The sequence below is a fragment of the Podarcis filfolensis genome (genome assembly GCF_964270895.1).
Source record: "Podarcis filfolensis genome assembly, chromosome: 10".
Lineage (NCBI taxonomy): Eukaryota > Metazoa > Chordata > Lepidosauria > Squamata > Lacertidae > Podarcis > Podarcis filfolensis.
Window position 1 is genome coordinate 58,700,745 of NC_139612.1, and position 26,663 is coordinate 58,727,407.

At 41.0% G+C, this 26,663-nt stretch overlaps 1 protein-coding gene and 1 long non-coding RNA gene across 53 annotated transcripts in view; one reads left to right on the top strand and one right to left on the bottom strand.

The window, feature by feature from the left end:
* Window positions 1-26,663, bottom strand: part of MICAL3 (microtubule associated monooxygenase, calponin and LIM domain containing 3) — a 230,876-nt gene that overhangs the window by 68,326 nt on the left and 135,887 nt on the right. For 42 of the 50 annotated variants that reach the window (XM_083572508.1, XM_083572494.1, XM_083572490.1 and 39 more), the window contains 7 exons: window positions 25,757-25,813; window positions 23,666-23,779; window positions 22,305-22,412; window positions 17,114-17,221; window positions 16,192-16,378; window positions 14,904-14,992; window positions 13,964-14,051 (listed from right to left, as the gene is read on the bottom strand). In XM_083572508.1, the coding sequence (XP_083428634.1) occupies window positions 13,964-14,051; window positions 14,904-14,992; window positions 16,192-16,378; window positions 17,114-17,221; window positions 22,305-22,412; window positions 23,666-23,779; window positions 25,757-25,813 (751 nt within the window). The remainder of the gene's footprint in view (window positions 1-13,963; window positions 14,052-14,903; window positions 14,993-16,191; window positions 16,379-17,113; window positions 17,222-22,304; window positions 22,413-23,665; window positions 23,780-25,756; window positions 25,814-26,663) is intronic. The other 8 variants (XM_083572505.1, XM_083572504.1, XM_083572503.1 and 5 more) reach the window with 3 other exon arrangements.
* Window positions 2,267-26,477, top strand: LOC310743181. Of its 3 annotated transcripts, none has more exons than XR_014538860.1 (3): window positions 2,267-2,788; window positions 6,378-6,458; window positions 26,226-26,477. It is a non-coding gene; the product is annotated as an uncharacterized lncRNA (long non-coding RNA). The 3 variants fall into 3 exon arrangements; XR_014538861.1 differs by lacking the exon at window positions 2,267-2,788 and adding an exon at window positions 3,224-3,350; XR_014538862.1 differs by lacking the exon at window positions 2,267-2,788 and adding an exon at window positions 5,632-5,862.

The window sequence follows — 26,663 nt, forward strand, 5'->3', positions numbered from 1 at the left end:
TTCACATGCAGATGGTTCCAGGGTCAATCTCTGGCATCCTCAGTTACAGGATCAGAAAGCAGGTGAGATGGGAAAGTTTTTTGCCTGTGACCATGAAGAGATGCTGTCAGAGGAGACAGTGCTAAGCAAAAGGGACCAATGATCTGGCAAAGGCCTACATGTGTTCCTAAATCATAACCTGATAAACTCCAGTCAAGTTATGTTGCTTTCAAATCATTGGCTTCAACAAGTGTCCAATCTAATGCATTCAATCAGGGCAGCTGCCAAATAAAACTATCAATGGCTGCATTTACATCAGAAGCATTATAGAAGCTTCCAATCCCTTGATTAATTAGAATACATAAGGCATTCTTTTTTTAAAAAAGGTCAATAGATGTCAGGAATACATTGTACTTTTTAAACACATAGCAGCTAAGTAAATATCAGTGTGCACAATTCTATTCTGTAAGGTTGCCAGAGGCATCCAGAAAATATTGAATTCCATAAAAATCAACAAAGCTTTGTTGAGAAAGGTCACCTTCATCATCTTGTGATTTCAAAAAACTGAGCCAAATCCCAACGAAGTTACAATACCAAGAGAGAGCTCTTGGAACTCTGACCAGCCCACCATCTCTTCTCCAGTCATTCTCTCCTCCTCCCCGCCCCGGACCACACCTGTAACTCATTTAATTTTCTTGGATGTTTTTACCTGGTTGGTATGTTAAACTCTCATAATGACTCATTTGCCTGGATGGAGAAGAGTGTTTGATGTGTGTAAAACTACACTGCTGTGCCAAGTTGTTGTTGTTGTTTATTTATACCCTGCCTATCTGGCTGGGTTTCCCCAGCCACTCTGGGCACCTGCCAACAGATTAAAAACAGAATAAAATATCACACATTAAAAACTTCCCTAAACAGGGCTGCCTTCAGATGTCTTCTAAAAGTTAGGTAGTTGTTTATTTCCTTGACAGCTGGTGGAAGGGCATTCCACAGGGTGGGCGCCACCACCAAAAAGGCCCTCTGCCTGGTTCCCTGTAACCTCACATCTCGCAGTGAAGGAACCGCCAGAAGGCCCTCAGCGTCCGGTCAGAACGATGGGGGTGGAGACGCTCCTTCAGGTATACTGGGCTGAGGCTGTTTAGGGCTTTAAAGATCAACACCAACACTTTGAATTGTGCTCGGAAACGTACTGGGAGCCAATGTAGGTCTTTCAGGTTTCAGCAGCCACTTCCAGTAACCAGTCTAGCTGCCTAGTCTAGTTAAAATTATTCTGTCCATTTTTGCTTCTGATTCCACCGGTCACCGGCATATAACTTGCAGAAGGTTGACTAGAAGGATAAGTAACACTTGGGCTGAAAAATGTCCCCCAACCCCTAGTGTACACAAACACCACTTTTATTTTCAGTTACCCACAGAATCATCCAGGAGCAAGATTGTCAGAACATGTGAGATGCCATGTGCATTTCACTAAGTCTTATTTGGGTTTTCTTGAAGCCTATCTGTGTAGTGCAGGGAAGAAGAACTTGTGGCCTCCAGATCTCGTTGTACCACAACTTGCATTAGCCCCAGTGGTAAGGGATAGTGGAAGGTGTAATCTAACATCATTTGGAGAGCCACAAGTTCTCCATTCTTGGTAAAGGGGCTACTGGCAGCGGCCCTATCCCACTGTGCCCCTGTGATTGGGAATTCTGATGGCACGGGGTTCCTGATCACAATGAGGAACAACCACATTTAGTTGAATACACTTACAATTCTCCTGAAATTCTTCTTCCCACTCAGTGTAAGTAGGTGTGTGTGGAGGGGAAGCACACACATCACCACATGGATAGATTTTAGGAACATCTGAAGAGGGTCTATGTGCAGCACTGCTTTGCTATATCATCATCCTGTCTTTGACTACCATAAAGTCCCCTATTTGCTAGGGCTAGGCTGATGTCAGGCTTGCATTATATATTTTGTATTTTTATCCACCAAGCCTCGTGTGAAATATATACACTAAAATAAAATAATACTGTAATAAAAATGTTGAACCCAGGAATTTGTTTTGAACTGGACTGAGTCCAGAAGATGGTGTATAGGCAATACGTGCAAAATAACATCCAAATGACATAATAAGTTCTTATTCCAGACTACCATTTGTATAGAAGGTGATAAATAATTTATGTTAACTCGAAGGTTTTATAATGCGAGGGGAGACATGTACATAACAAAGCTGTACCATTCAGTTGCAAATGAGTCTTTGAGCTTCAAACCTTGTGCAATTTTATTTTGTTAGTCAGTTTTTCCAGTATCTCGTTATTATGAGTCTGTCTGCTATGCTAGTAAAAGAGAACTTATTAGAGGTTTGAGCTGTAAGTTAATATTTTCTCCCATGAAAAGACTGAGCTGCATAGACTCTGGACATTTAGAGATGTTTTCTCCAGTAATTGCTTTTATTTTGGCAAATATTTCCTAATAACATAAAATGATAGTGATGATGATAGAATTGGACTGAGTCATAAGTCGTTCCACCCAAAAGTATCCCCTCTCCTGCAACACAGTTCCTTCGTTTCACCAGTATAATTTAGCAGGGGGTAGCATTTTTGTTGTTGAAGTAAGATCGGATTGAAATTACCCAGAGATCTACCAGTAGATAATTCTGCCCACCGCTGTGCTAGAAGACAGCAATTATATTATTCATCCTGACTCCTGTGTGGCTATACACCTCTCTGGCCCTTGCAGACCAACCTTTGCAGAATGAGAGGCCATGCTCAACAGAAGAAAATGGATGCCCCTGGTTTACATTATCACTTACCCCAGATGGAGAAAGGTGTGTCAAAAGCCTCAACTTTTGGCTCCCTCGCCCTCTGAAGGGCATTCAGCAGTTGTAATACTAACAGCATAACCCTATGTACATCTACTCAGAAGTTCCACTGAGTCAAATCTGGCTTATTCCCAGTTAAATGTATGTAGGATTGCAGTCAATTAGTTACTTTAAGCAGAGTTTGAAATCTAGTGTCTGTACCTGTAAATTGATGAGTTGAGTTTCTAGACACCAGATTAAAAAAAAATAAATCCAGGTACTTGGCAACCTTTACATTCTGCCCCATCTTATCCTATCTATTCCTTGTCTCCCCAAAACGGTTTAGCACAAGGCCTGTTTACAAAGCATGGGAGGAGTACTAGAGAATGTCACCGGTTGCCTAGCAACTACTCTATGCTGGTTCAGCTCTCTCCCTCTGGCCTGGTCACAGGCACAAGCCTTTTAGTCTCAGTAGACTATGAGAAGTTGAAGCCATTAGCACTGTTTTGCTGTTTACATGTTTGCATCCTTTTTTATGATACTGCTTTATTGTTGCTCTGAGTTTTTTTAAATATTAAAAGAGTTTAAAGTAAATATACTGCACCATAATGCATATCTATATCCTTGAGACTGTGTGTGTGTTACTCCATTAACTACAGTACTTATATGACTGTTCACACACATACTTGTGACAAACCAGAAACACGGGGAAGTTGCTATATTCTAGATAAATACAGTCTTTATCTATGGCTGTTTCTTCGTTGTTTTAATTCACTGCATTAATTCATTTTGCTGTATTAATTCACAGGATGTATTTTTGATACTGGCGCAGGTTATCAAAACAGCCTTGTCTATAGGAGGAATGTGGACTCCAAAACTAACTTAACTGGCTCCATAATTGCTTCTGGGCCCAATTCCAAGTGCTGATAAACCTTACATAAACCCAATTCCAAGTGCATTAGAAACCTTACATGACCTGGGGTGGAAGATACATTAAGAACTGCCTTTGCACATATGAAACCTACTTTCTCACTTAGGTCTTCAAGCTGAGTCCCAAGCTCTGTGCCCTGCTGCCTTTTCAGAGAGGCCATAGGCTCAGCCATAGCTCTGGCATACAGAAGGTTACAAATTCAATCCTTGGCATTTATATGTAAGATTGGGAAAGACCCCCATCCACAACCATACAGTAGCATTGCCAGAAAATTCTGAGCTAGATGGAGCTAAGAATGGTCTGACTCAATATGAGGCAGCTTCATATATGGTCTTCTCAGGTTAGATGGGTGTGTATGTAGGGGAGGGCCACTGAAGTCAGGCTTTGGAATTCTCTTTCCCAGGATGTTCATTTGGCCCCCTGACTCTTGGTCTCTTGCTGTTCTGTAAAAACTTGAGGTAAAGGTTACTTGCAGCTAATACTTGCTTTGCTCATGCTGCTGATTTTATTTCTCTTTGTTTTGCATGTTTTATGGCGGGTTTTGGGTTGCATTTTTTTTCTTTTAGGTGAAGCTGATATTTCTGGCGAGATGTTTTGAAATGTCGTCAAAGCAGGAGAAGTATGTTATAAACATAAAACCATTGCCTCATGGTGGGGTGCATCTTGATTTGAATGTATAGGGCTCCTTGAACACTTTACTGCAGAAGAGCACATTAAGGAGGTGAGAAAGTGGTGTTTGTATTTCAAATTTAATGGTGGCAGCAAGGGATGCAGCTGCAAGGAAAAGGTTTATGTGCCACAGTGTGAAGGGCCTTCCCTATAGTTTGTGATGTATCTATCTTAATACCTGCAGATCTTTCCCCTTTATGTGTTATGTGTTTAGAAGGTTATCCCAGAGCTTCTGTTTGGATCACTAGGCTTTTTATGACAGAAAAGGGAGAGGAAGGAGGAGACAGGGAAGGATTGTAGAAAAAGTTAATTTTTATTCATAGAAGTTTGTGTGTTTCAAATCTTGCCTCAGGCACTCTCATGAACAAGCTGTAAAAGCTGACAATACTAAATAAAAGGGGATTCCATATATTTCTAATAGCATTGATGGTTCATCATGCAAGTTTAATTTTTCAAATTAGCAACTAAAGCAGGCCTAATGCAAACTTATTTCCATACTGGCTCAAGTTGAATTTGGAAGCACCATAGCTCAGTGGTAGAGAACATGTTTGGCATGTAGAATTCCTGGCATCTCCACTTAAAAACATCAGATGGCAGGTGATGGGCAAGACCTCCCATCAACCGCAGTATACAATACTGGGCTAGATGGACAAATAGTCTTGACCTGGTATAAGGCAGATTCTTCTGGTTTTGCAACTGGCCCACACTCAGAATCAGAATCCATGGCTTGGGTTGGGTTTGCAAACTGTGTTTTGAGGTGGGTTTAGCAAACTGTGGTTTGGCATGTTGTCTGAATTCACTAACTATAGTTGTGGCTCTATCTTTCGAAGCCCCTGTTCCATGGAGGTGGCTGTAAGCTTATAAAGCTGAGAGGGAAAGAAATGAAAGCTAGCAAGCTGGACTACTTGCCTATCTTATATAGGGCATGCTGGTTCTTCCTGCCTAAGTGTAGAACCTTACATTGAAATTCATTTTGTTAGTTTTGGACCAATTCCCAAGTCTGTTGTGTGTGAAACAGACATTACAAGGATGGAGGAAACTGTGGCCCTCCATATGTTACTGGACTCCAGCTCCCATCATCCTTGACCACAGACTATGCTGAGTGGGGATCATGGGAGAGAGTCCAGCAACAGCTGGAGGATCACATTTTCCCCATCTCTGGTATAGACAATACTGAGCCAGATAATCTGGAAGAATATTCTGACAGTAAGAGCTGTTTGACAGTGTGGACTCCCCTTTCTTGGAGGTTTTTAAGCACAGGTTGGATGGCTATCTGTCATGGATGCTTTAGCTGAGATTCCTGCATTGCAAGGGGTTGGACTAGATGACCCTTGGGATCACATCCAACTCTACAATCAATTCTATGATCTGATTTATCATAAGGATGCTGTCTATGGTCTAGTTGGATACAGACAATTTTAAGCAACATGCTGAGGATCTTTAATATGATTGCGGATGCAAAGGAAATAACGTACCACATTCTACTATGTGCACAACAGAGGTACACACTGTCAATGTTTATCATGAAACTCAGCAAGTCTAGTGCTAAGTGCATAGTATTTAATCAACACCGATTGTTAGCTGAATATTCAGATGAAGCGAAGGAAGAAAGTATCTGGCTTTATTGCTGGCTTCTGTAGCACTTGGCAAAGCAATGCTATTTATTCAAGGTGCAAACTATTTTACCATCCAGGACCAGAGGTGTTTTAGGAGTTCAGTGTTCTCAAGGCCTTCCACATGCCTTTTATTGCTATTACTTTCAATGACAAGGAGCGCATGACAAAAAGAAAAGTTTTCCAGTGTTCATTTAATTAGTTTGCAAATTTGCAAAGAAAAACTAGGATTATGAAATTCTCCCACTGTCTCGAGAGTGAGCTGAACCAATAATATTTTAAAGAAACCCCTTCCAAAGCTGACCACTGCCAAAACCAGTTCATTCCTGAACTCTGGCAGCCTTGCCATGTTTGAGAAATAGAAAGTGTTGCCACCGTGATAAAATTATTATCTGTTTTGTAGAATAAAGGTGGGACAACAGATTCAGTACAGAAGCAACATTAGAAATATACCACAAACCTACACATCATTCTCACTGATCAGGTATTAACAAAATACATTGGATGCATATTTATTTCTGTGGGGTATTCTTAAAGTTGAAAACCAACCCCTGGAATTTTTTTTTATATGGATTTAACAGTTTGGGTTCTCTTCCACTTGTCTCCATGTTCCAGCGCTTTAGCAGTACAAAGGGAGGGCTTGTGCACTGGAAGGATTGTGTATTTGTGTACATGTGCTTGCACAAACATTGCTGTGTACTTTGTGCACAAATCCACACTTGGCTTGCATGAAAAAACCCCGTTTTAGAGGAACAGCTCATTAGGTATCAATAGTGGAGGACAAGTTCGGCTCCCTTAGTGCAGTGCTTTACTCCTCTCAATAGAAATGAATGGCTCTTACATACTTATTTAGAATTAAGGGGGTTGACTCAGGGAATACCGAGGAAGAGGTTAAATCTGCTCCACACCTTTGATGGAGTTCAGGGTTAGCCAACACAGTGTCTTCCTGATATTGTTAAGACTCCAACCCCCATTAGCCCCAGCCAGCATGGCCACTGGACAAAAATACTGCGAGTCGTAGTGCAACAATATCTGGATTGTACCACGTTTGCTATCCTTGCTCCATTTATTTAGAATCAAGATTGTCCCTTTCTGTATAGTTACATACTAGGTTCTGTTTCTCAGTATGAAGGCTAGAACATGAGCAGCTATCACTAACTTCTCCTGTAAGAAACTTGCTGAGCTTGTGAGGTAATAGGATGTTCATAAACATTCTAATTGTTTAGAAGAATATTGTTAGCAACAATGAGAGCATTAGCAGCAATGCACTTTAGCAGAAAAGAGAGAGATAGTTACCGTAGGAAAAAACCTCTCAATCTTGGGGCTTGATGACAGGAAAATACATGGGTTGTTGGCAGCAGAAATGGACAGGCGAGGGACCTAAAGACATGCTATTGGGAAGCAGGGTGCAAGGAGTCGAAGAGAACAGGGACAGAGGCTGAATTTTATATATTGACTTGAAATCACTGGACAAATTTTTGGCTGCGGTCAAAGTTCTCATTTTTCCTCTAAGAAGAACCAATGTATTACTTTAAGGCATCTTATTGCCCCGGGACTCCACGCATACTATAGAACCATAAACTGGAAATGCAAGCTCTGAATTATGTTAAGCAAATCCTTGTCCTGCCAAATCTTACTCTAAAGTATATTTTTCTTAGCACTAGCCAACACTTAATTTCAATCTAATGGACCAACTGCAGAAACTCCATCTCCAGGAAGTCTTCATCCCCCACCTCTCTCGGCTTGAATCAAAGGAGATAAACAATGGAGTAGAAAAGAAAAACTCAGAAACTTTTGAAACCTCAGAAAGATTGTTTGGAATTTATTCCCTTTTTAACGTGAAGAGGTAACATTTGCACAAAAACGTATTGTTTTCACAGCAACAAGAGTTCCAAAGTTACAGAATTTGAACACAAATGCACACTCTGCACCACCACAGTACGTGCAAGAAAACCAAAATAAAAAAGGGTACAACATCTCAAGTTTGAGATGTGAGGCTTTTCAGAGCACATTTCCCATTCTTCCCTGAGCCACAGCTTAAATCTCAAGCAGGGGATGTTTTTTCCCCCAGGTTTGCATTTAAAAATAGGGGGCATTTAAGCACACCCCAGTTTAATTGCTGAGAGGGGAAAAAAACAAAACCCGTTTCTTAAGAGATTTAAGGTATTTTTCGCTGACACACAAGTAATATTGCATTCTGTTTAAGAAAATACTCAGAATAACTCACATCATCCCTCAAGAAATGCATATATATACACACACAAATAACAATACAAGTCACTATGATCTACAAGGTTTGAGAAGGGATGAAAGGACAAGAGAAAGGAATTTCATCTCTCCCAGGAAAAAAGTGTTCTCAACAGGATTTTATGGTGGATCCCTAACAATTGTATAAATTTTACATTTCATTTCTTCCCTGTAGCTATTCAAAAGTGAGGTTCACTTTGAAAGCACGTAACACTGCATTTTCCTATGTGCATCATTTCCCCTTGATGCACCATGTCCAGACTCCTGGACCATGTGGTTGGACACATTCTTCCCTCCACATCAATCCCACCATAAAAACCTAGTAAGAACACTGGAGGGGAATGCAACGGGGTCTAGGAACAGTCTCTCAAGAAAGCTTCCAAGCTAAGCTCTGGAAGGCTACTTTTCACAGGGTAGGGACACTATCTTCAGCCATTCAACATGCATGCTTAACAGTAAACTTCCAGCTACACGGGACCTTTGATTTCATACTAAAAGTGATTCCATACATTATGGTAGTTTAGTGCAGGCCACAAGAAATGCAACCACACACTGGTATTCTGTACAGGAGATGACTAAACCGCTTCTGGCACAGTGGAACACTGTGTCGGAAGCCAGACTGCACGGAAACACTGTTTACAGACTACACAATAGAGCCAATCTATTATTGTGCAATTAATGCTGATTAGGGCCTCTTGTGGAACAGCCATCAAACTCCAGGTGGCTGCTTTAATATATAAAATAATCCTAATGTCTTTGAAGAGACAGACCTTGCTTGGGTCTCTCTGCACATAATGTGGCATAAATCCTGGAGTCCCACTGTTCTACCCAGCTTCAGGTCCACAGTAACATTTAGAAAAAGAACTGTAGCCTTATTCCTACTTGTTCAGAATCCACTGCACACAGTTTTGATTGGCCTGCACAGTTTTAAAAAATGGTTGCTATCTTGCTGCGGTGGACACAGTAAAAACCAAGCAACATTTCAAAAAAGGATCAGACTTCTCAAATGCTGCCTTTATTGTGCAAGGTTACCAAGACCATCTCTAGGCTTCCTAAAAAGTATTCTGTCACAGGTGGAAAATTGTATCACATCAGTCCAAATGTTTGCTACCCTACGATTAATTCTGTAAAGAACATGTTTTGTTAAAACAGAAATTGGTGCTGTTTGAGTACTGGCAGAGTTCGTGCCAAATTTGGGGCAAGTGAATTTTACATTACCTATCAAGTGCATTTTAAACCAGGGTGACAGCTAATAATAATTTAAGGAACTATATTAACTGAGATCAAGTTTAGCACAATTTATAGTTTGTAAAGCATACGCTGAATCAAAAAAATACCTATACACTAGTTATCATGTCAAAAAACAAAGAATTATATTCATTCAGATCATGGTTTGTTGAGACTAAAGGTAGTATGCTAATATTTTAAAATTTGTGTCCAGGAGACATTATATAATCTTATTAAATTACATATATACGGATATTCTTCACTGATTCTATACTACAGGTATGTTGTTGTAACATTACCATTAGCACAATTTAACACAGAGCTTAACCATGCTTATACTGAATCATGGCCCACAGAAATATGTCTTAACTTCTCCCTGTGCAATTCCATGGCAATTCCTGCTTCTCATTGGTATACATTGGATGAACCAATGCAGTTTCAGGATTCAACAATAAGTTTGTTACAACCAACAATATAATTTCTGTTGTTTTTTTAAACAAAATTATTCAGTGCTCTATTGAGGAAAGGGACAAATTTACTGATACACCTTTTTATGTAGGAAAGAAGAGTCTGCCAAAATGGCATCAAAGGGAATAGAAGATGCAGCTCCTCTAATCACTGATAAAAGAAGAGCATAGCGCACCTCTAATCACTGATCAAAGATTACACCTTCTCTCCCTCTTCCCGTGTTTTAAAAACAAATACACAAGCAAATTCAGCTTGCATTCTGCAGATATGGGTGCATGCTACTAGAAACCCATCAAAAGCTCCTTCAAGTATATGAAAGAGCAACTGAAGTCCTACAACCCAACTTTCTGTCCATGTGAAATGCTGCAAATTCCATAGTGGAGTGCTGGCCTCCACTAAAAACAGCAACTATGTGTTCCAAGATTTGACTGTTAGTCTGAAAAAAGGTCATATTTAAGTCCTAGTATTTCATGATTACTTGCCACATTCCAGCCACCTCACTATAGTGCAATTAGCTTACTTCACTGGAATATACTGTTAAGGACAGATATACTCCACTGATAATACTATTTACTTCCCCTCTTTCAAAGGAGGATATTAGTACAAATTCTCTCAATTTCCTATTTTTCTTTTCTTTTCTTTTTTTAATTAGAATGCTTTTGACTATGTGTGTAACATTCCAGTGACCTAGCTCATGGTGAATTACCTTAATTTCATTACCCCTAAATGTTATTGAGTGAAAACCAACCGCCTTTATATAAAATTGTAAGGGCAAAATGCAAAGAGACTGTTCCAAGCCCACTGGACCCACAGGAGGATTAATACATTCAAAAATATTTTACAGACATTTACAACGAAGTGCAGAAAGAACAATACTTCCGTGTTAAAAAAAAAAAGACATGTATAAAAAATGACACTCACTGTAAAACATTCCAAAATACAAGAGACATACAACTATTACAGAATACAACCATTGAAAAGCAAGGGATTTTTTCACCCCCACTCCTTTTATTGGCACCAGCAGCAATTGTGTCACAAAGGCAAATGCAGAGAGTGCTTGACACAAAATCCCAGGAAGACAGTACAAGAAAAAGGCGTAATACAGAGTTTGCCAGAAGCATGCCAGAGTTCAGCACAAGAAAGCGCCTGTCACAGCTTTCACCACCCCTGCACCAGCAGAAAGGGTTGCACGTTTGGGAGACAGTGTGCAAGAAGTGTAACCGGATAGCAGCAAACATCAAAAGCTAACTCACTTAGAGCACTCACATGTGCCACACACACTCCTGGGCAGACCAGGAGGTGGACATCAAGAGAAGATTTGGCCTATCCTAATGGCTAAATACTGAGCTTTGAGATCAGTTAACCTCCCCCTTTGTAACAGAATAGGGGGAGTCACAAAACACCTATAATGAAAGCCACACATGCCAGAGAGCAAAATTATCTCACAATAAAAAGTGCTTATTGTTTCCTGACCATTATTCTAATGCCTCAGTACAGAAGAGCTCTCTTCTCTACTATTCAAGTTCGCCAACAAGTAGGGAAGGGAGGCGACATAAAATTTCATAGTAACCAAGCAAATACTGATTGCAGATTTGTTTGAAACATGCAAATAGAGTAAGCACGGCTCCACTAGCATGCATTTACCTATTCCACGGGAACCAAGGATCAGCTTGGAATGGGCAGCTGACCAAGAACACAGGCCAATGGGAGGTGCAGATTTCTATTCGTTCCAAGACTGCACTTCTCCGCTTCCCCCACTACCATCCAATTACATTCTATTAAAATCACTTTTCCCCCTTTTCAAATCACCATCATTTTCCACATTATGAAATGCCAATCTCTGCATGAATTCCAGTGTCCGAAACATGCAGTTAATAGAATTATATCTCTACCTCAATGGCAATTCAGAGTTTGCATGAGGACAGACCAGCCTCGCAGAGGACTGCCAAAGTCTGAAACTTCTCTGATTAGGATACTTCAGCTGGAATCTAGGGACTGAAACGTTTTTATCAGCTCTGAACACATAAAATGCTGGCTTCTGATTATTTGAAATATTTTCCCCCAGCACTGTCTTTAACTATTATCATAGTTCATGGTGCTTATATAACACAAAGGCCAGAATTAATTATTCAATTCATTATTGCTGGATTCTACTTTGTAGAGATTACAATATCTATAGACACATAAATAGGTATATGTAAACAAAGACACATGAAAGTCCTGATCTTAAACTTTAAACATATAGAGATTCCTCCAGCAGCCTCCTATGAAAATACACATTAATTTCCCATACTCTTTGAGTGATTAGCAAACTTATACATTCAAGTTAATTTTGAACTCAGCAGAGAGCCAAAAATTGTCTGCTTTTTGCCCTGACCAGCAGGGAGCTAGAACTAAAAGTTAGATGGCTTGCAGGGAATGTAGGACAGGTTTCACTACAATATTAGGCCAAGAATAATTATTGCTAAACTGAAATTAACAAGGTAAAGAGCTGGTGAAATATGCTAGACCAAGTTGGCAACTCCAACTGCAATCAACTTCTGCAAGATTGTCAGTCTCAAGACAACAGAGGCAGAAGCTCAACACAAGCAGTATTCAGAGTCTGAACTCTTAAAAGTTATCTGAACAACCACATCTAATCTCTGATCAAGCAATTTAATCAGTGCAAAATTCCAGAACTCTTTGTTTCCACAGCCAAATGACTCCTATCCAATAGTTACAAGAAGCTGTGTTTTCACATTTGAAAGACTTGCTTAATACAAAATGTTTTTCAGAGCTTACTTAAATCTTAAATCTCTTTCATTTTGCTTCTGGGTGGGAAATGTCACACAAATACAGAAACTGTACAATGCTATTGAGTGCACACAACTAAAAATAAATAAATGAAAAAACGTATCTTGAATGATCCTTCAATTGGATTTTTTCATACTATTTCGAAACGTTTAGCCAATGGAAGGGCAACGGTTTAGTTCCTACGCATGACTACGGCTATATAATTTAATTCTACATAAGAAAATAAAATCTAAACCTGTTTGGCTTGGAAGATTCCACAACTAGAATCCAGTCTGGCCTCATCAAGTGTGATTCAAATTTAATCACCAAAAGGTCAAAGTAAAAGTCCGTCCAAACAAGAGTTTGTGGCACAAATTGAGTCTATCGCTCTCTCTCACACAGAGACAGGAATCAAGTTTAAGATTAACCAGAATGCCCTCAACAGCATACAGCTTGGTTTGTCAGCCCCAGTCCAGAACAGCAAAGCATATATTTTGGGAGAAATTTCCACAACCTGCCAACACCAAGATCACCCAGAGTTAAAGGCTGTGAAAGACAACAAGGAATGTATAGCAGGCATGGTTCAAAACGTATCAACAAGGTTTTGATGCTTTGCTATTCAGACACCATGTCGGTGAGAACTAGAAGATAGTTTTGCAGGTGAACACAGAAATCCAGTCAATGGACTTCTTCATACCATGCTAATGCTATATTTAATTTGCTCAGCAATGTAGATTTTGCAGACTAAGGGTTGCATCCAGCTACGTTCTACTCAGAGTAGACCTGATGAAATTAATTAAGCTAAGTTAGTCCTGTCCATTAATTTCAATTGGTCTGTTCTGGGTATGACTAGCAATTTTTAATTTATTTGAACCTACCCAAGAAATCTTGAACTGGGTGTCTGTGTTTACCTGGACAGCATTCAGAACAGCAGCTTTGTCTTACAAACCATAATGTAACCCCACCACCACAAAACCCCTAATTTCCTCCTGCATACATGTTACACAGTGTTACAAAAGTCGTTATTACTGTATTAATATCCTAGTGCTGATAAAAACTCCCCCATTATCTGCACAAGAACCTCTGACTGGACATAGATAAAGGGGACTCCAAAAGCCATCAGCTGGCACATGAAAAAGGAGTCCAAAGGATTTTGGGCTACGTGTTGCCCAACTGAGGAAACTGTGTTTTGCAGGAGCTGGCTTGCCACCCTAACTCTGTCAAAGAGGTGGAGCGAGTACTGCATCACCCTGCCAAACAAGGAAGCAGAGCTACCTGGAGTCCTCTCTGACGAAGTTGAGATGGAGTTTGCACGTCCTGCACCGTCAGCCGCCATGTTGTCCTGCTGGGTCCCTTTGCTGTCCTGGGGGGGAAACAGGCAAGGAAGGATGCAGTTATTAAATTTATGTAATTTAAAAGTGAGCAAATGCAAACAGACAAAAGGTGGTTTTATGGTTTTAGATCCAGGAGAAACAATAACCCTAGTTTATTCAGGCATATTCCAGATCTGGACACACATTCTCAGTATATCTTTGTTATTTTTCTAACTGCTTCTTCAAGTAAAGCCATATGGAGGGCATGCCTGGGGTTAGCTGATTTTAACAAAAAATAATAGTATCACACGTATCGTTTTTCCATAGTATTGCCTTGAAGAACTACTTGCCATAAAACCAACTGCCAAAAAATTAACTGCATAAGTAAAATTAATTCATGTTACTTTGTAAATGTAATTATTGTCCAGTAGATCAGCTATTACATATATTCTCAAGGCAGAATTTACTTTAATGCATATCCATGTTTTAATTATTAAATTCCCACTCTTTGGGTATGAGTACTTTTCAATAGTCCCCTGATAAAAAGAACCTATTTTTATTATCCAACACCATAAATTGGATTTTGGATAGACAGAAGTAAATATGAATGGCGACGTGCCTATTTGCACACCACTGGCACAGCTTTTCATCTTCTCTCTCCAGACACGCTGTTGTCTTGGTTTTGGTAAGCCAACAAATTTATAAAAATAACAACTGATAAAAAGTTTCCATTATGTGTTCTGTTTAAGAGTTTACAGCTAATAAAGGCAGGCAAGATCAATGCACATAGGATTCAGAAAGATTCTGCAACACTGCTCTCCCTTTTCCAAACAACCCAAAGCCACTTCCCAACATAAAATGGCAAAGCAGTCTCATCTGGGAAATGCAAGGAAACAGCCTACCTTTCCTGACAGAGGGCCCACTGCCGGTCTCTTCCTCTGTGCATAACCTGAAAGTCTGTAACAGTAGTGAGGCTTGCAGTAGAATTTTCCTACAAACAGAGCAAGGGGAAAATGGTAATGCGAAAGACAAAAACTACAGTCTGGTAATGCTGTGCAATGCCACAGTTCCTCTGTATCTCCTCTGCCCTGTCACATACAAAATACATGGAGACAATTATGCCTCAAAGATTTCATTCACGTTAATTTCCTCCTTTCCTGAAAACAAATGGATTTTCCATAGGGTGCCTGATAGCCATTTACCCAGCACCCAACCAATAGCCAGAACATCCCAGGGGAACTTGCGTGGTATCGCACACAAAGCAGCACTGTATGAGGAACAAAGGCTGCATCACATGGAAATCTGGCAGAAGTGCTGTGGAAAAGGCAAGAATGAATGCAAAGAGGAAAGGGCTGGGCATTAACTCCAAACAGACCACTGCTTACCAAGAATTGACCAATCCAAACAGAAATCTATGTACTATGGTCACCCAGGTGATTTCTAACTACAAATATTCAAAAGTTATCATCTCACAGATGCAAATAGCCTGTGGTATGGTGCTGCAAGAACTTCCAATGTGTTGCTGAACCTTCTAAATAGTATTCAAGGAGAGCCCTGTTTACATGATGCTGCAGTTGTCTAGCCATGAGTGCAAATACAAGAGTAATGGCTTCCCACTCTGAGTTTTCCATAATCTCTGGCAGCACACAAAAATCCTGTGCATGGAGAGGAGTTCAACTCCCAGTTCAAACAGCTTCAGACTGCAGTATTTACAATGTGCGTTTTAGTTTCTACAAATACCTCTTGCACAATAATAATTTTGGATGATGTATCTGAAGTGGGCCAAACAGTGATGTAATAATTTCCTGACCATACTAAAGATATATGGAATCCTTAAGGTTATTTCTAAGTCAAAGGACTGAATCCAATAAAAGTCATGTTGTGATCTCAATGACTTCTGCTTGCACAATGGAACTCCCTCTCCTTCTTCTACTCCTTGAGTCCCCCCCCAAAAAAAACAAACTCTGTCCCAGAAGCCTGTGGGAACCCCCAGAGAAGATTTGGGTATGGGGACACAAGTGGGGGGAGGAGGAGGAGGAGGAGGAGGAGGAGGAGGAGGAGGAGGAGGAGGAGGAGGGGAAGTTATGTTATGCAAGTAGAAGTCACCTGCACAACAATTTTGCTGAATGCAACCCATCAGTTGAAGCTTTTGCCCATCCCCTCCTAAGGCAAAAGGTAAATTTCACTTACCATCCACCAGGTCGTAGGCATAAGAAGACAAGCGCAGGGTTGTAGCACAGTATTCACATTTGAAGCAGCTGCGGTGGAAGAATTTGCCTTCAGCACTCAGCCTTTCCATCACGTAGACACGCTTGTGGCAGAAGTAGCAGACATCACTGCCTCCCACATTCGGAGGGAATTCTTTTTTCAAGGAACCCTAAAGTAGCAAGAACAAGGAAAGGTCTAGACTGAGTCAGGAGCTTGCTTTTACTTCCACTGTCGTGCCATATGTATTCATTAGATTGTTTTGGAATCCTTCAATGGGAAACGGAGGACGTTTCAGCAAAAACACTAAGCAGGCACCTAGGGATAATTCCAAGGCCCCAACATGAGGAAGAAAAGGTCAGCCAAGGAACTCACTCCGTAAGGTGTAGCATCCAACCACCTGAAAATAAAGAGTCTGGCGGAATATGGGAGAACTGAAGGATCTAAAAATTCTTTAATTCTCTCAGCTTTAGCTTTCCCACACATCCTGCCTCTAAAATGGGTATAATGATGACATACGTCACAAAGTTGATTAGAGACACCAAGTGTACACAACTAACGAATTGTGGAAATGGTCACACAATTATGATAGTAATAATCCTCCTCCCACATTACCACTGAAGTTAAGCTCCAAACAACCACTGTCAAATGATATCTCCACACATTTACTCCAAAGACACCAAAGCTTTCAGCAACAGATCTTTTGTGTATTATCCATTTTCTTTATAGCAAGAATTCAAGAACCCACAAAGGGAAGTGGAGGAACAGGCAAGGAAGTGCTTACATCAGCTACCTTTAACTAAACACTGAGGGAAAACTAAAGGCTCCATATTACTGAGGATCTAAGGAAGAGCTGTCTAACTTCTAATCACAAATACTCATCACCTTCTGAACATCATTCTCTTACCAGTTCCTTCTTGTCTAGAAGGGTTTTGGGTTGGTCTTTCCTTTGAAGCTGATTGGCTATTTGCTCAGCCAATGAGCTCACGCCACCTGTATACATCTTTATATACTTCTACCAGATGAAGGTAATGAGGGTGGGGGGAGGTAAGATGGATGGGGAAAATGAGGGAAAAGAGAAACAGTATAAATTCAGGATGAAAACTACAAAAGAAAAAAATGGCAAAAAAAGGTGCAGAAAGGGGTGAAACCATGCCAAGACAGTGGACAACACAAGCGTGTGTGGCACCAGCAAAACAAGTGATCTCAGCAACCACTGGTGTGGGCAGCACTAAATAAAATTATTAGCGGTTTGTAATCAGCCACTCTAAGACCCTGGTCAGAGACTTTCTTTTGCCAGAGAGTCGTTGGAGATGAAAGGTGTTTCTAACCCCATCTCCCACAAAGGTTTCCCATAACAGCTGCCATGTTCTTTCCAAACACCATGCTTATCTCTAGATTGGCAGCTGAACATAGTCCTGCCATAGGGTCAGATCTAGTCCATGAGCTGCTGGTTGTTGACCCCCCTCCCCCAAACAGAAACCCCAACAATAGCTGACTAAGAGTGCTATGGGTTCAGGGATGAGGTAGAATGGATCACCCATATTGGGATATCATGGCTATTTATGATATCCAAAATCAGACTGGGGAATTACATAGTCTGGGAAAAGGATATCTGGAGGAGAAGTTAAAAGGGAAAGCGGGGTGTAATAAATTTGCATGCTCAGATATATGTTCTTTCTTGCACTGTGTGTTTCTTCATCCCGGTCTCCCCAGTTGGATATTAAGTCCACTATCTCTTTTCATACCCCATCTCAGGTCGGAGGCCAGTGTGCAGACACTGTCGTTTCAACACCAAGCAAGCCTTTTTCTCGCCCACATCCAGCTTATGAAGAATGCTGGAGAACCCAAAAGCTTGCCCATTATTTTGTTACATTTTGGTTGGTCTTAAAAAGGTATTTCCTTACTATGGAAGTTGCGAGGGGAGTGTCTTATGGACCAACGTGGCTGCCTTTGCTTATTTTTATTTAAACAACATGATTGGTTTCAACTGTTATTTAAGCAGCAAACCGTATAACACAAAAAGATAACTAGATAGGATTGTGTTTCAGAAATATATTGGGGGGGGGAGCACAAGCCATTAAGTTTACAGAACCTTAGGTACTGAGATTATTCACACACAGTCCCACCTAGCAAGTCATATAACTGCACCCCCCCCCCAATTCTCCCTTAAGTTTATGGGGAGAGGAAGATGGATGAGGGTTGCCTGACCTCTCAGCAAGGAAGCAGAATATCAAATTCAGCTCAAGAACCTTTGACAGTTTACCCTTTTCAAAAACAACAGATATTCCACTTATTATAAGCCAATGCACTTTGTACTGAAGAACAGAGAGTAAAATCAGCAAGTCCTTCTATTTACCTAAGTAGATACATTATTAACAACTAATGGGCCTTTCTGTTGGAAGAATAGACCTGAGGGATCGAGGGCCTGAAGTCAACAGGACTCTCAACTGATATGGTATTTCAAATTGCAGCTAATTGCCAATAGATCTACACATTTTGAAAGATCCATAACCCCCATGAATCTGTGTAAATTCTCATGACTGTGTTTAAAGGTAAAGGGACCCCTGACCATTAGGTCCAGTCGTGGCCGACTCTGGGGTTGCGGTGCTCATCTCGCTTTATTGGCTGAGGGAGCCGACGTACGGTTTCCAGGTCATGTGGCCAGCATGACTATGTCACTTCAGCGCACAGAAACGCCATTTACCTTCCCGTCGGAGCAGTACCTATTTATCTACTTGCACTCTGACGTGCTTTCGAACTGCTAGGTGGGCAGGAGAAGGGACCGAGCAACGGGAGCTCACCCCGTCGCGGGGATTCGAACCGCCGACCTTCTGATCGGCAAGTCCTAGGCTCTGTGGTTTAACCCACAGCACCACCCGTGTCCATGACTGCTTTTAGACCTAGGCAAAAACATATCTCTTCAACCAGGCCTTCTGTTAAACAACCTATGGCCTTTTAAAGGTGGTGTGTGTGTGTTGTTTTTATTATGATTGTGTTATGCATTTTGTGTTTTTATGTTGTAAACTGTCCTGTGATCTTCGTATGATGTGTGATATATAAATTTAATTAAAAAATGAACAAGTCACTAAAAAAACCAATCTGAGCCATTGACTACCACATCTTATGACACCAGTGAATTCCATAAGTTTATTACATATTGTGTGAAAAAAATGCTTTATTTCATCTGTTACTGACAATTTCATTAAGTGAGTTCTAGTTTTGTGAGAGGGAAAAACATTCCCTCATTTTTCTTCGTGTAGATTTATTGCTTTATTGTTTGGCGCCCAGCCACGCTCCCCTGCAAGTCTCTGCAGTTTCTGTTTACGCAGTGTGGCTTTGGAGCGGTCGTAAAGCAATTAGCAGAATTACACAGCATCTGTGTGTGAAAGGGCAGTAAAAAGTCCAGACGTTTCTTCTATCCTAATACCTCTTTATTGGGAAACAAAACAGCGTATTTACAATCCATAATAGCCATCAGTCTGTAGCTGCATTTTCTCTGCGTCCTTCTCTCTCAGCTTGCAGCGAGGCAACAGAACTGCTTTCGCTTTCCACTCAGCTCACAGCATTCCAAGCTGCTTTCGTCACATCCTGGCTTGTACACGCCTCGTCTCAGGCTCGAGGCACAGAAGGTTAACCCTTCACTACACCCAACAATTTTCCCCGCATCATGTATTATTGATGGCACAGGTGTTGGGGTAGTGCATTCCACATCTGTATTGGTATTCTACCAGCTTCTGAAGGCACACCTGTTTATACAGGCATTCTTTTCATCTCTTGACCCAAGTCTCCTGTTTTAATGCGATAGTTTTATTCCATATTTTAATCACATGCTTCTATTTTAACATTTTAATGGGATGGATTTATTGTGTATTTCAATTATGGTACGTTCTTCATTATTCTGTATTTCAACAAGGTTGTGCAACTGGTTTTAATGTTTTGTAAACCACTTAGAAGCCATGTAGATATTGAAAAGTATATAATAACCTTATAACCCTATATTGTGTCTCCCTTAGTATTTCTTCTCTAAATTAAAAGACCCCAAACATACAAGCCTTGCCTGGAATGCCCTCCCAACTTCTTGACTGGTATTTTGGTGCCTCTTCTGCATCACTTATCCATCTCTACAATATTGGAATTTGTCTTTCCACAGCTGCTGCACCAAGTTTTGACTGAGCTCTCCACCGCAGCTCCAAGCATTCTTGGACAGTCTCAGCCAGTTTAGACTCAATCAGCATTGGAATGTTTTGTTCCAATATATATCACTTTACACTTATTAGCACATTTTTTTGCCCCTTCACCTCATTTGGAGATGTTCTTTTGGAACTCTTCACAGTCTGCTCAGGTTTTCATCATGCTCTATAAATTGGTGCCATCTGCAAAGTTGGCTTTCACTGATCACTTCCAGATCATTTGCGGGCAAGTTACACAGTCTTATTGTCTCTAAGACAGCCTCTTCTATTTTTTCTTTTGTGTGTGGACTGTGTGCAAAACAAATCTCTTCAGCTACAGACTTCCTCATAGACTGTCCCAATACAGATCTTTGGGGGATTCCCTGACCTATTTCCAACAATTGTGAGAATTTTCAGCCTATTTCTACCCTAGGTCTTGTTTATGTATGAGTAGAGGGGACAACATGGGAAACCAAGTGAGAGGCAATGCGGTTGCTTTGTCAGAAACAGGTCTATTGTCGTCCACAAGTTTTCTTTTGAAGGGAAGGCCTTGGTTGGTGAGTCTTTCTCTTCCCCACTCTACAAGCAGACAGAGGGGACTATGTGCTCTAAAGGATGGTGCTTCTTGCCCATGCTAAAGATTATTACATTTGCCTAATATCAATTTGAATCAAATCCACCTCTCCCATAAAAACTCTACAGAATTCTCAGAGCAAGACTACATTGTTTAAAATGAAATATTAGTTCTACAGCGGACAGGTGTCCACATTCCCCATGCCCATCTTGAAGAATTAGACAACATTCAGTGACACAATGGCCAATACAGTATAGCTCTTCCTATAGAACAATCAGAAATCCATTAAACCTTAGTCTAGATGAGACAAGCAGCAAGCATTTCAGTATTCACTACGCTGTTCAAAAATCAAACCACAACTAATCTGTTATATTATAAGACACACAAAGCAATATAGTGGTTTGAATCACATGCTCAAAGTGAAGCAGCAAACAAACATTTATTCATCATGTAGATCTTCAATGGTCACAGAAAATCCAGTGCTAGAAACAGCTGTTAAGAGACAGACAACACAGTGAATCCCACTCTTTGGAACAATGAAGCCTTATTGGTGGATCCTTAGTAGTCAGAAATGGCCATTTGACACAATGGTCCAGTTCCAACATCACCATGGTTTGGTGGTCAGTAGCAGTCTGCATTATTCCATTTCCCTTCCCCGCATAGCAAAAGATATACTGGGAAGCCATGGTTAAACTAGCAGGTCATAATTACTGCTAGCCTAATTTTGTTTTCATCTGAGTGACTCAAACCACAATTTGAACTTGGCTTTAATTGCCAACTTGAGAACGAATTATAGTGAGAAGTGATTATGGCAGCACCTGTTCAAAACATTACAATAAAACCAAGATATAGCTACGGAGGAAATGAAAGTGAAGTGAAGAAGCCCAAGGAAGCTGCAGGAGAAAGCAGAGGAAGACGCATTTCAGCCCACAAAGGACTCCTGATGATCAAACTATGGCTTGGTGATTCGGACCCAACACACCTCCCAACTGGGTGAGTGCATTCCAGGGTATGCCTTTACTTATCTGAAGGCAGAACAAGCCAGTTCTGGATGAGACATACAATATTCTTTGTGAAATGTTTGCTGGCCATTGCTCTCTCTCCTACCAGACAATCAGTAACTCTGAGGTGTAAAGGATATGCACCATTTCCAAATTCACAAGCCTTGGAGTAACCAGGATACAAAGGAATCCCAAGCCTTTCCGCAGGCACACAGGCTAAGCTCAGCCACACCCAAGGCAAAGAGAACTTATTAGCCTAGCTTTATCCAGTGCGGCATTCTCAAGTGGCAGGAGATGGAATAGGCCAAAGATGTGCAACCGGGTGCAGCTTCAAGCCCCACACCATGCTACCTGTCTGAGGGAGTCAGAGGAGGGAGAAGAAGGGCGACTGGAAGAGCGGAGGTTGCGGGAGAGCTCCCACTGCTCAACAACAGATCGACGAGATCGCTCAATCTCTGGCTACAAAATAAAGATGAGAAAGTCAGAAGACGGCATTTTATAATAGGAGCTTTTGGGAAGGGGCGGGTGAAAGGCAGCAGAGATCTTGTAGCTTGCAAGTGACGTAGGAAAACTGTGGGCATGCTCTACCACTTTTAAACTCTCCAGCCAAAGTTCAGAACATTGATATTTGGGAGGAATGGTGGAACACCAAATCCATGTACTAATTTCAGCTGTGAATGACCTTCCTGATGCCTGTCTTTCAAGTTTTAGAAATGAATGGATTTATAAAGAACTGTGGGCTAGATGTATTCTGAATAAAATATGAGGAATTCTATTCCAATCATGAAGCAATACAAAAAATTCCTAGTAAGAAGGTTGAAAAGAAACAACTTTCAAAAATCTCCGCATGGTAAAAGAGACTGCAAGACTGTTAAGCAAGACACATGTCAAAATGCATGTGCTTGCATTCAATAGTCTCTTTTTACCCCATCAGTATTTTGTTTGGCAAAATGACTAAAAGCAATTGATATTAGACCTTCCAGAGTTTAACGAGATGAAATACATTATAACAGCCCACGCAGGGTCAGAAAATAAATTCTGATCAGCAACTGATGATATATGATTGAATATTGGCACTGACATACATGTTTAAAAATTAGAGCACATATAGAAAGAATGTATATATTGCTTAAAGAAATAAAGAAGTTTTCAAAGCCCATTTGGTTTATATATAAAGGCTGTTCTGGGGTTAGTTAACTTCCTGGTTTCATTTGTTTTGGGTTACTCTTTAGCAAGCTAATTTTATAGAACCTTGCTTCTGAAACCTAGTTACGTACCACAGACGCTTTTCATCTCCAGACTGGCTAAGTAATGCTCCACCAACACTTCTTGAATCTAGCAGAGTCTTTCTATACAGATTCTACTCTACTCTATAGAAGTGCAAGCTCTCAAAAGCCCCTTTAAGTTAGGAGCTTCCTCCCCACATATGCCACACATCTTTTATTAGTGCTAGACGCATCTATGCAAGATTAAGTGTTGATTCAGCAAGCAGGAACAGTAAGTTAACAGGAAAGACGGAATAATGAGTTTGGATCTTGTTGTTTTACCCTAGAGTGCTTGAAAGTGTTCTGCTACAATGTGATAGTGTACTCATCAGCCATTAAAACAGGACATCTGATGCCAGCCATGTTACAGCCCAAGCAACTTTTCATTTCCCATTCTACGGAACGGCAAGCAGACACAAAGCGCCAGACAGACAGGAAGGCAGTCACCTGATGCCTGGTTGCTGGCCTTTGCTCCAGGAGGGCAGCCAGCTGGCTTGCCCTCTGCTCAATGGTAAGCGTGCGCTCTGGCACACGGTCATCTGAAAAGAACTGGTGAGGTCTCTGCAGAATAATGAGTGAGGGAAAATGAACAAGAGAGCACAGGGGGAAAAATATTCATGGAAAAAGCATGGCAGTAGGAAAAGAAACAAAGCTGAAAATAAGGTCAGAGGCAGTTAATTAAATGCTTGTGCATTAAAAAAAAAGTGGGACACAGGGGTAAGGAGGGGAACAAGAGCTCAAAATCCTCTGGATGAAGGTTGCACACACCCACACACACACCGCAGATGTGACATACATACAACACAAACCATTTACGGTAGCCGAATCCAAATTAGGTCTACTCTGGAAGTCACTGATTTAAATAGGTTTACTGCTCAGGAAGCATGCAAAGGGGCTGTGACCTTTGGAAGCTGTGGTTTATGAATCCTACAGCAGCAGGAAAAGGAGCCAAGATTGTGCCGCCAAAGCAGCACCATAGTTTAGTTGCTGTGAAATACAGGTGTGTCACAGGGATCTGGAGAAGGGCACTTGCTGTCTGCAGTGGCGTAGCGTGGGTTGTCAGCATCCGGGGCAAGGCAAGTAATTTGCGCCCCCTAACCCGTGGATTTGCGCCCCCTAACCCGTGGATTTGCGCCCCCTAACCCATGGATTTGCCCTAACCCCAGATGTTGCGCCCGGTGCAGCCAGCCCCCCCTGCACCCCCCACGCTACGCCACTGGCTGTCTGTAGTGACGCACACTACTGAGAGGTAGGGAGTGAATAGAGGCAGGGAAGCCAGGCAGATGCAATATCGACACAGGGACAAAAACTCTGGGTTTTCCTTCCTCACTTCCCTCGCTCCAACTTTTTAACCTGGTTGTTTTGGAGACTAGATGCAATACCAAGCTAGTGGTGAAGAGAAGGGTCATGGCAAAGGCATAGTTCTCTGAGGGGCTAGTGATGTTTAACACAAAATTCTCAGTATCCTCAAAACTGTATTGTGTAGGGTTCCTTTTCAAAATTATTTACTGTGATGAGCAGCTTTTAGAAATATATTGAGCAGGCAGACTGCAGCATCGATCCATGCCTTTATTATGTCAATTCATTCTCTTTCCTTGTATGTTCTACTTTGGTCCAAGCTTATTCCAGTTAATTTAGTTTTGTATGCTTTTGTGGAGGGGTGCTTAAAAATGCCCCTTTCTCCCTACTGTCATGAAGATTTATTTGTGCATTCCATCAGGCTATGTGAACTGTTTCTATCCCAGCTATTATTATTATTATTATTATTATTATTATTATTATTATTATTATTAATACTCCACCCATCGGGCTGGGTTTCCCCAGCCACTCTGGACAGTTTCCAGCCCACAAAAAACCACGATAAAACGCCAGACAACAACTTCCCAATACAGGGCTGCCTTCAGATGTCTTCTAAAAGTTGTGTAGTTCTTTATCTCCTTGACATCGGATGGAAGGGTGTTCCACAGGGACTAACAATAGTTTTATTATTTACAAAAAGAACTAACAAAGAACTGGTTCCTGCATTGTCTTGTTTTCCTCTTTCTGCCCCATCCCTTTTTCATTTTGTGTCATTCCTTTTAAAGTGTGAGCCTGAGGGCTAGGACTGTCTAGCTTTTTATTGATCTGTAAGCTGCTCTGGGAGCTTTTTTGGCTGAAGAACGAGGTAATAATGATTCAGAGAGATGGATAGATATTTTCCGACACATCAGCAGGCCCTTTTTACTCCACTATAGTATCTCCTATTATAGAGAAAAATGGGGAATGCCAAATTCAAAGTGCTAATATGTGCCCGATGGAAAAAAACATACTGCATGATGCTCAAAGTGATCACAAGCCTGTCAAGCAAGTAATTCTGCAAAGGCCACACAGACACAAAACCACTATCTTTATGAAGCATTTTCAGTAGAGCTTGGCTATTAGTATTATGCTGGCATATGAATAGCTCTCCAGCCTTCTCTTACCCACCCTCAGCTTGCACAACATTCTCCCAAGAGTGCAAACACCCTCTTCATGCTGCTTTAGCTCATGCTATTTTACCCGCTGCTGTCTGGGACTCTGCTCTCCAGCTGGTTCTCCATGAGGTTCCCTGTTTGCCTGCAGGCAAAATAATGACTTTGACAAATCCCACATACACACTCACAGAAATATAGCATCATTCAGTTAGGAGTCACCCTACAAGAGAAACATTAAAACCACAGTCCTGGAAAAGCCATAGGAGGTTTGCAAAGATCATGTGGCTGCTGTGAAGAAAGAGGTTTTGTGCAGAGCTGTTAAAAACAATACTTTATACAAACTGTGTTAGTAAATGGTGACAACAGCAATAAATATCCACACAGGATACACGTGGTGGCAGAAGAAGGAACTGCTCCCAAGAAACTGTAAATTGTTCCTTGGAAAATCCTAGTTTTAAAAGTAATATGAGGAATAAACTTTAGAGAACTTTAGAGGCAAAGTGAGATATGTCCATTGAACTTAAGTAATCACCAAGTCTGTTTTTTATTCAAAGGTTATTTTGAAGAGCCTGGGCTCCCCTCAACGTGAACAAGAAACAAGGCTCCCTGGCCTGCGAAATCCACAGTGGTATCCTACGATAAGACAGACCGTAATCTTCCCTGCCCCAAGAATGCAGACACCTGGAGGCAGCTTTGATTATCCTCTATACACACAGGTATAGTTTTATAAAAATGTAGCTCCCAAAAACTCACAAACCTGCTCATACTTCATAAGACAAAATAGGTGTGTGTGTGTGTCCTGCAACTTTCCAGTTTTGTGAGTCAATGCAACTATATATGAAATATAAAACACCTTAAAAACAAATAGTTTACAAGACTGAGTGGTAAGTTTCCCATTTAGAAGCTAACTCTTCTTGCAAATCAAGCAAGAGAAGCTGACCCAGTTTTTCCAACTGTAAGCAAATCATTTTCTACGTTGCGGACATCAGAAT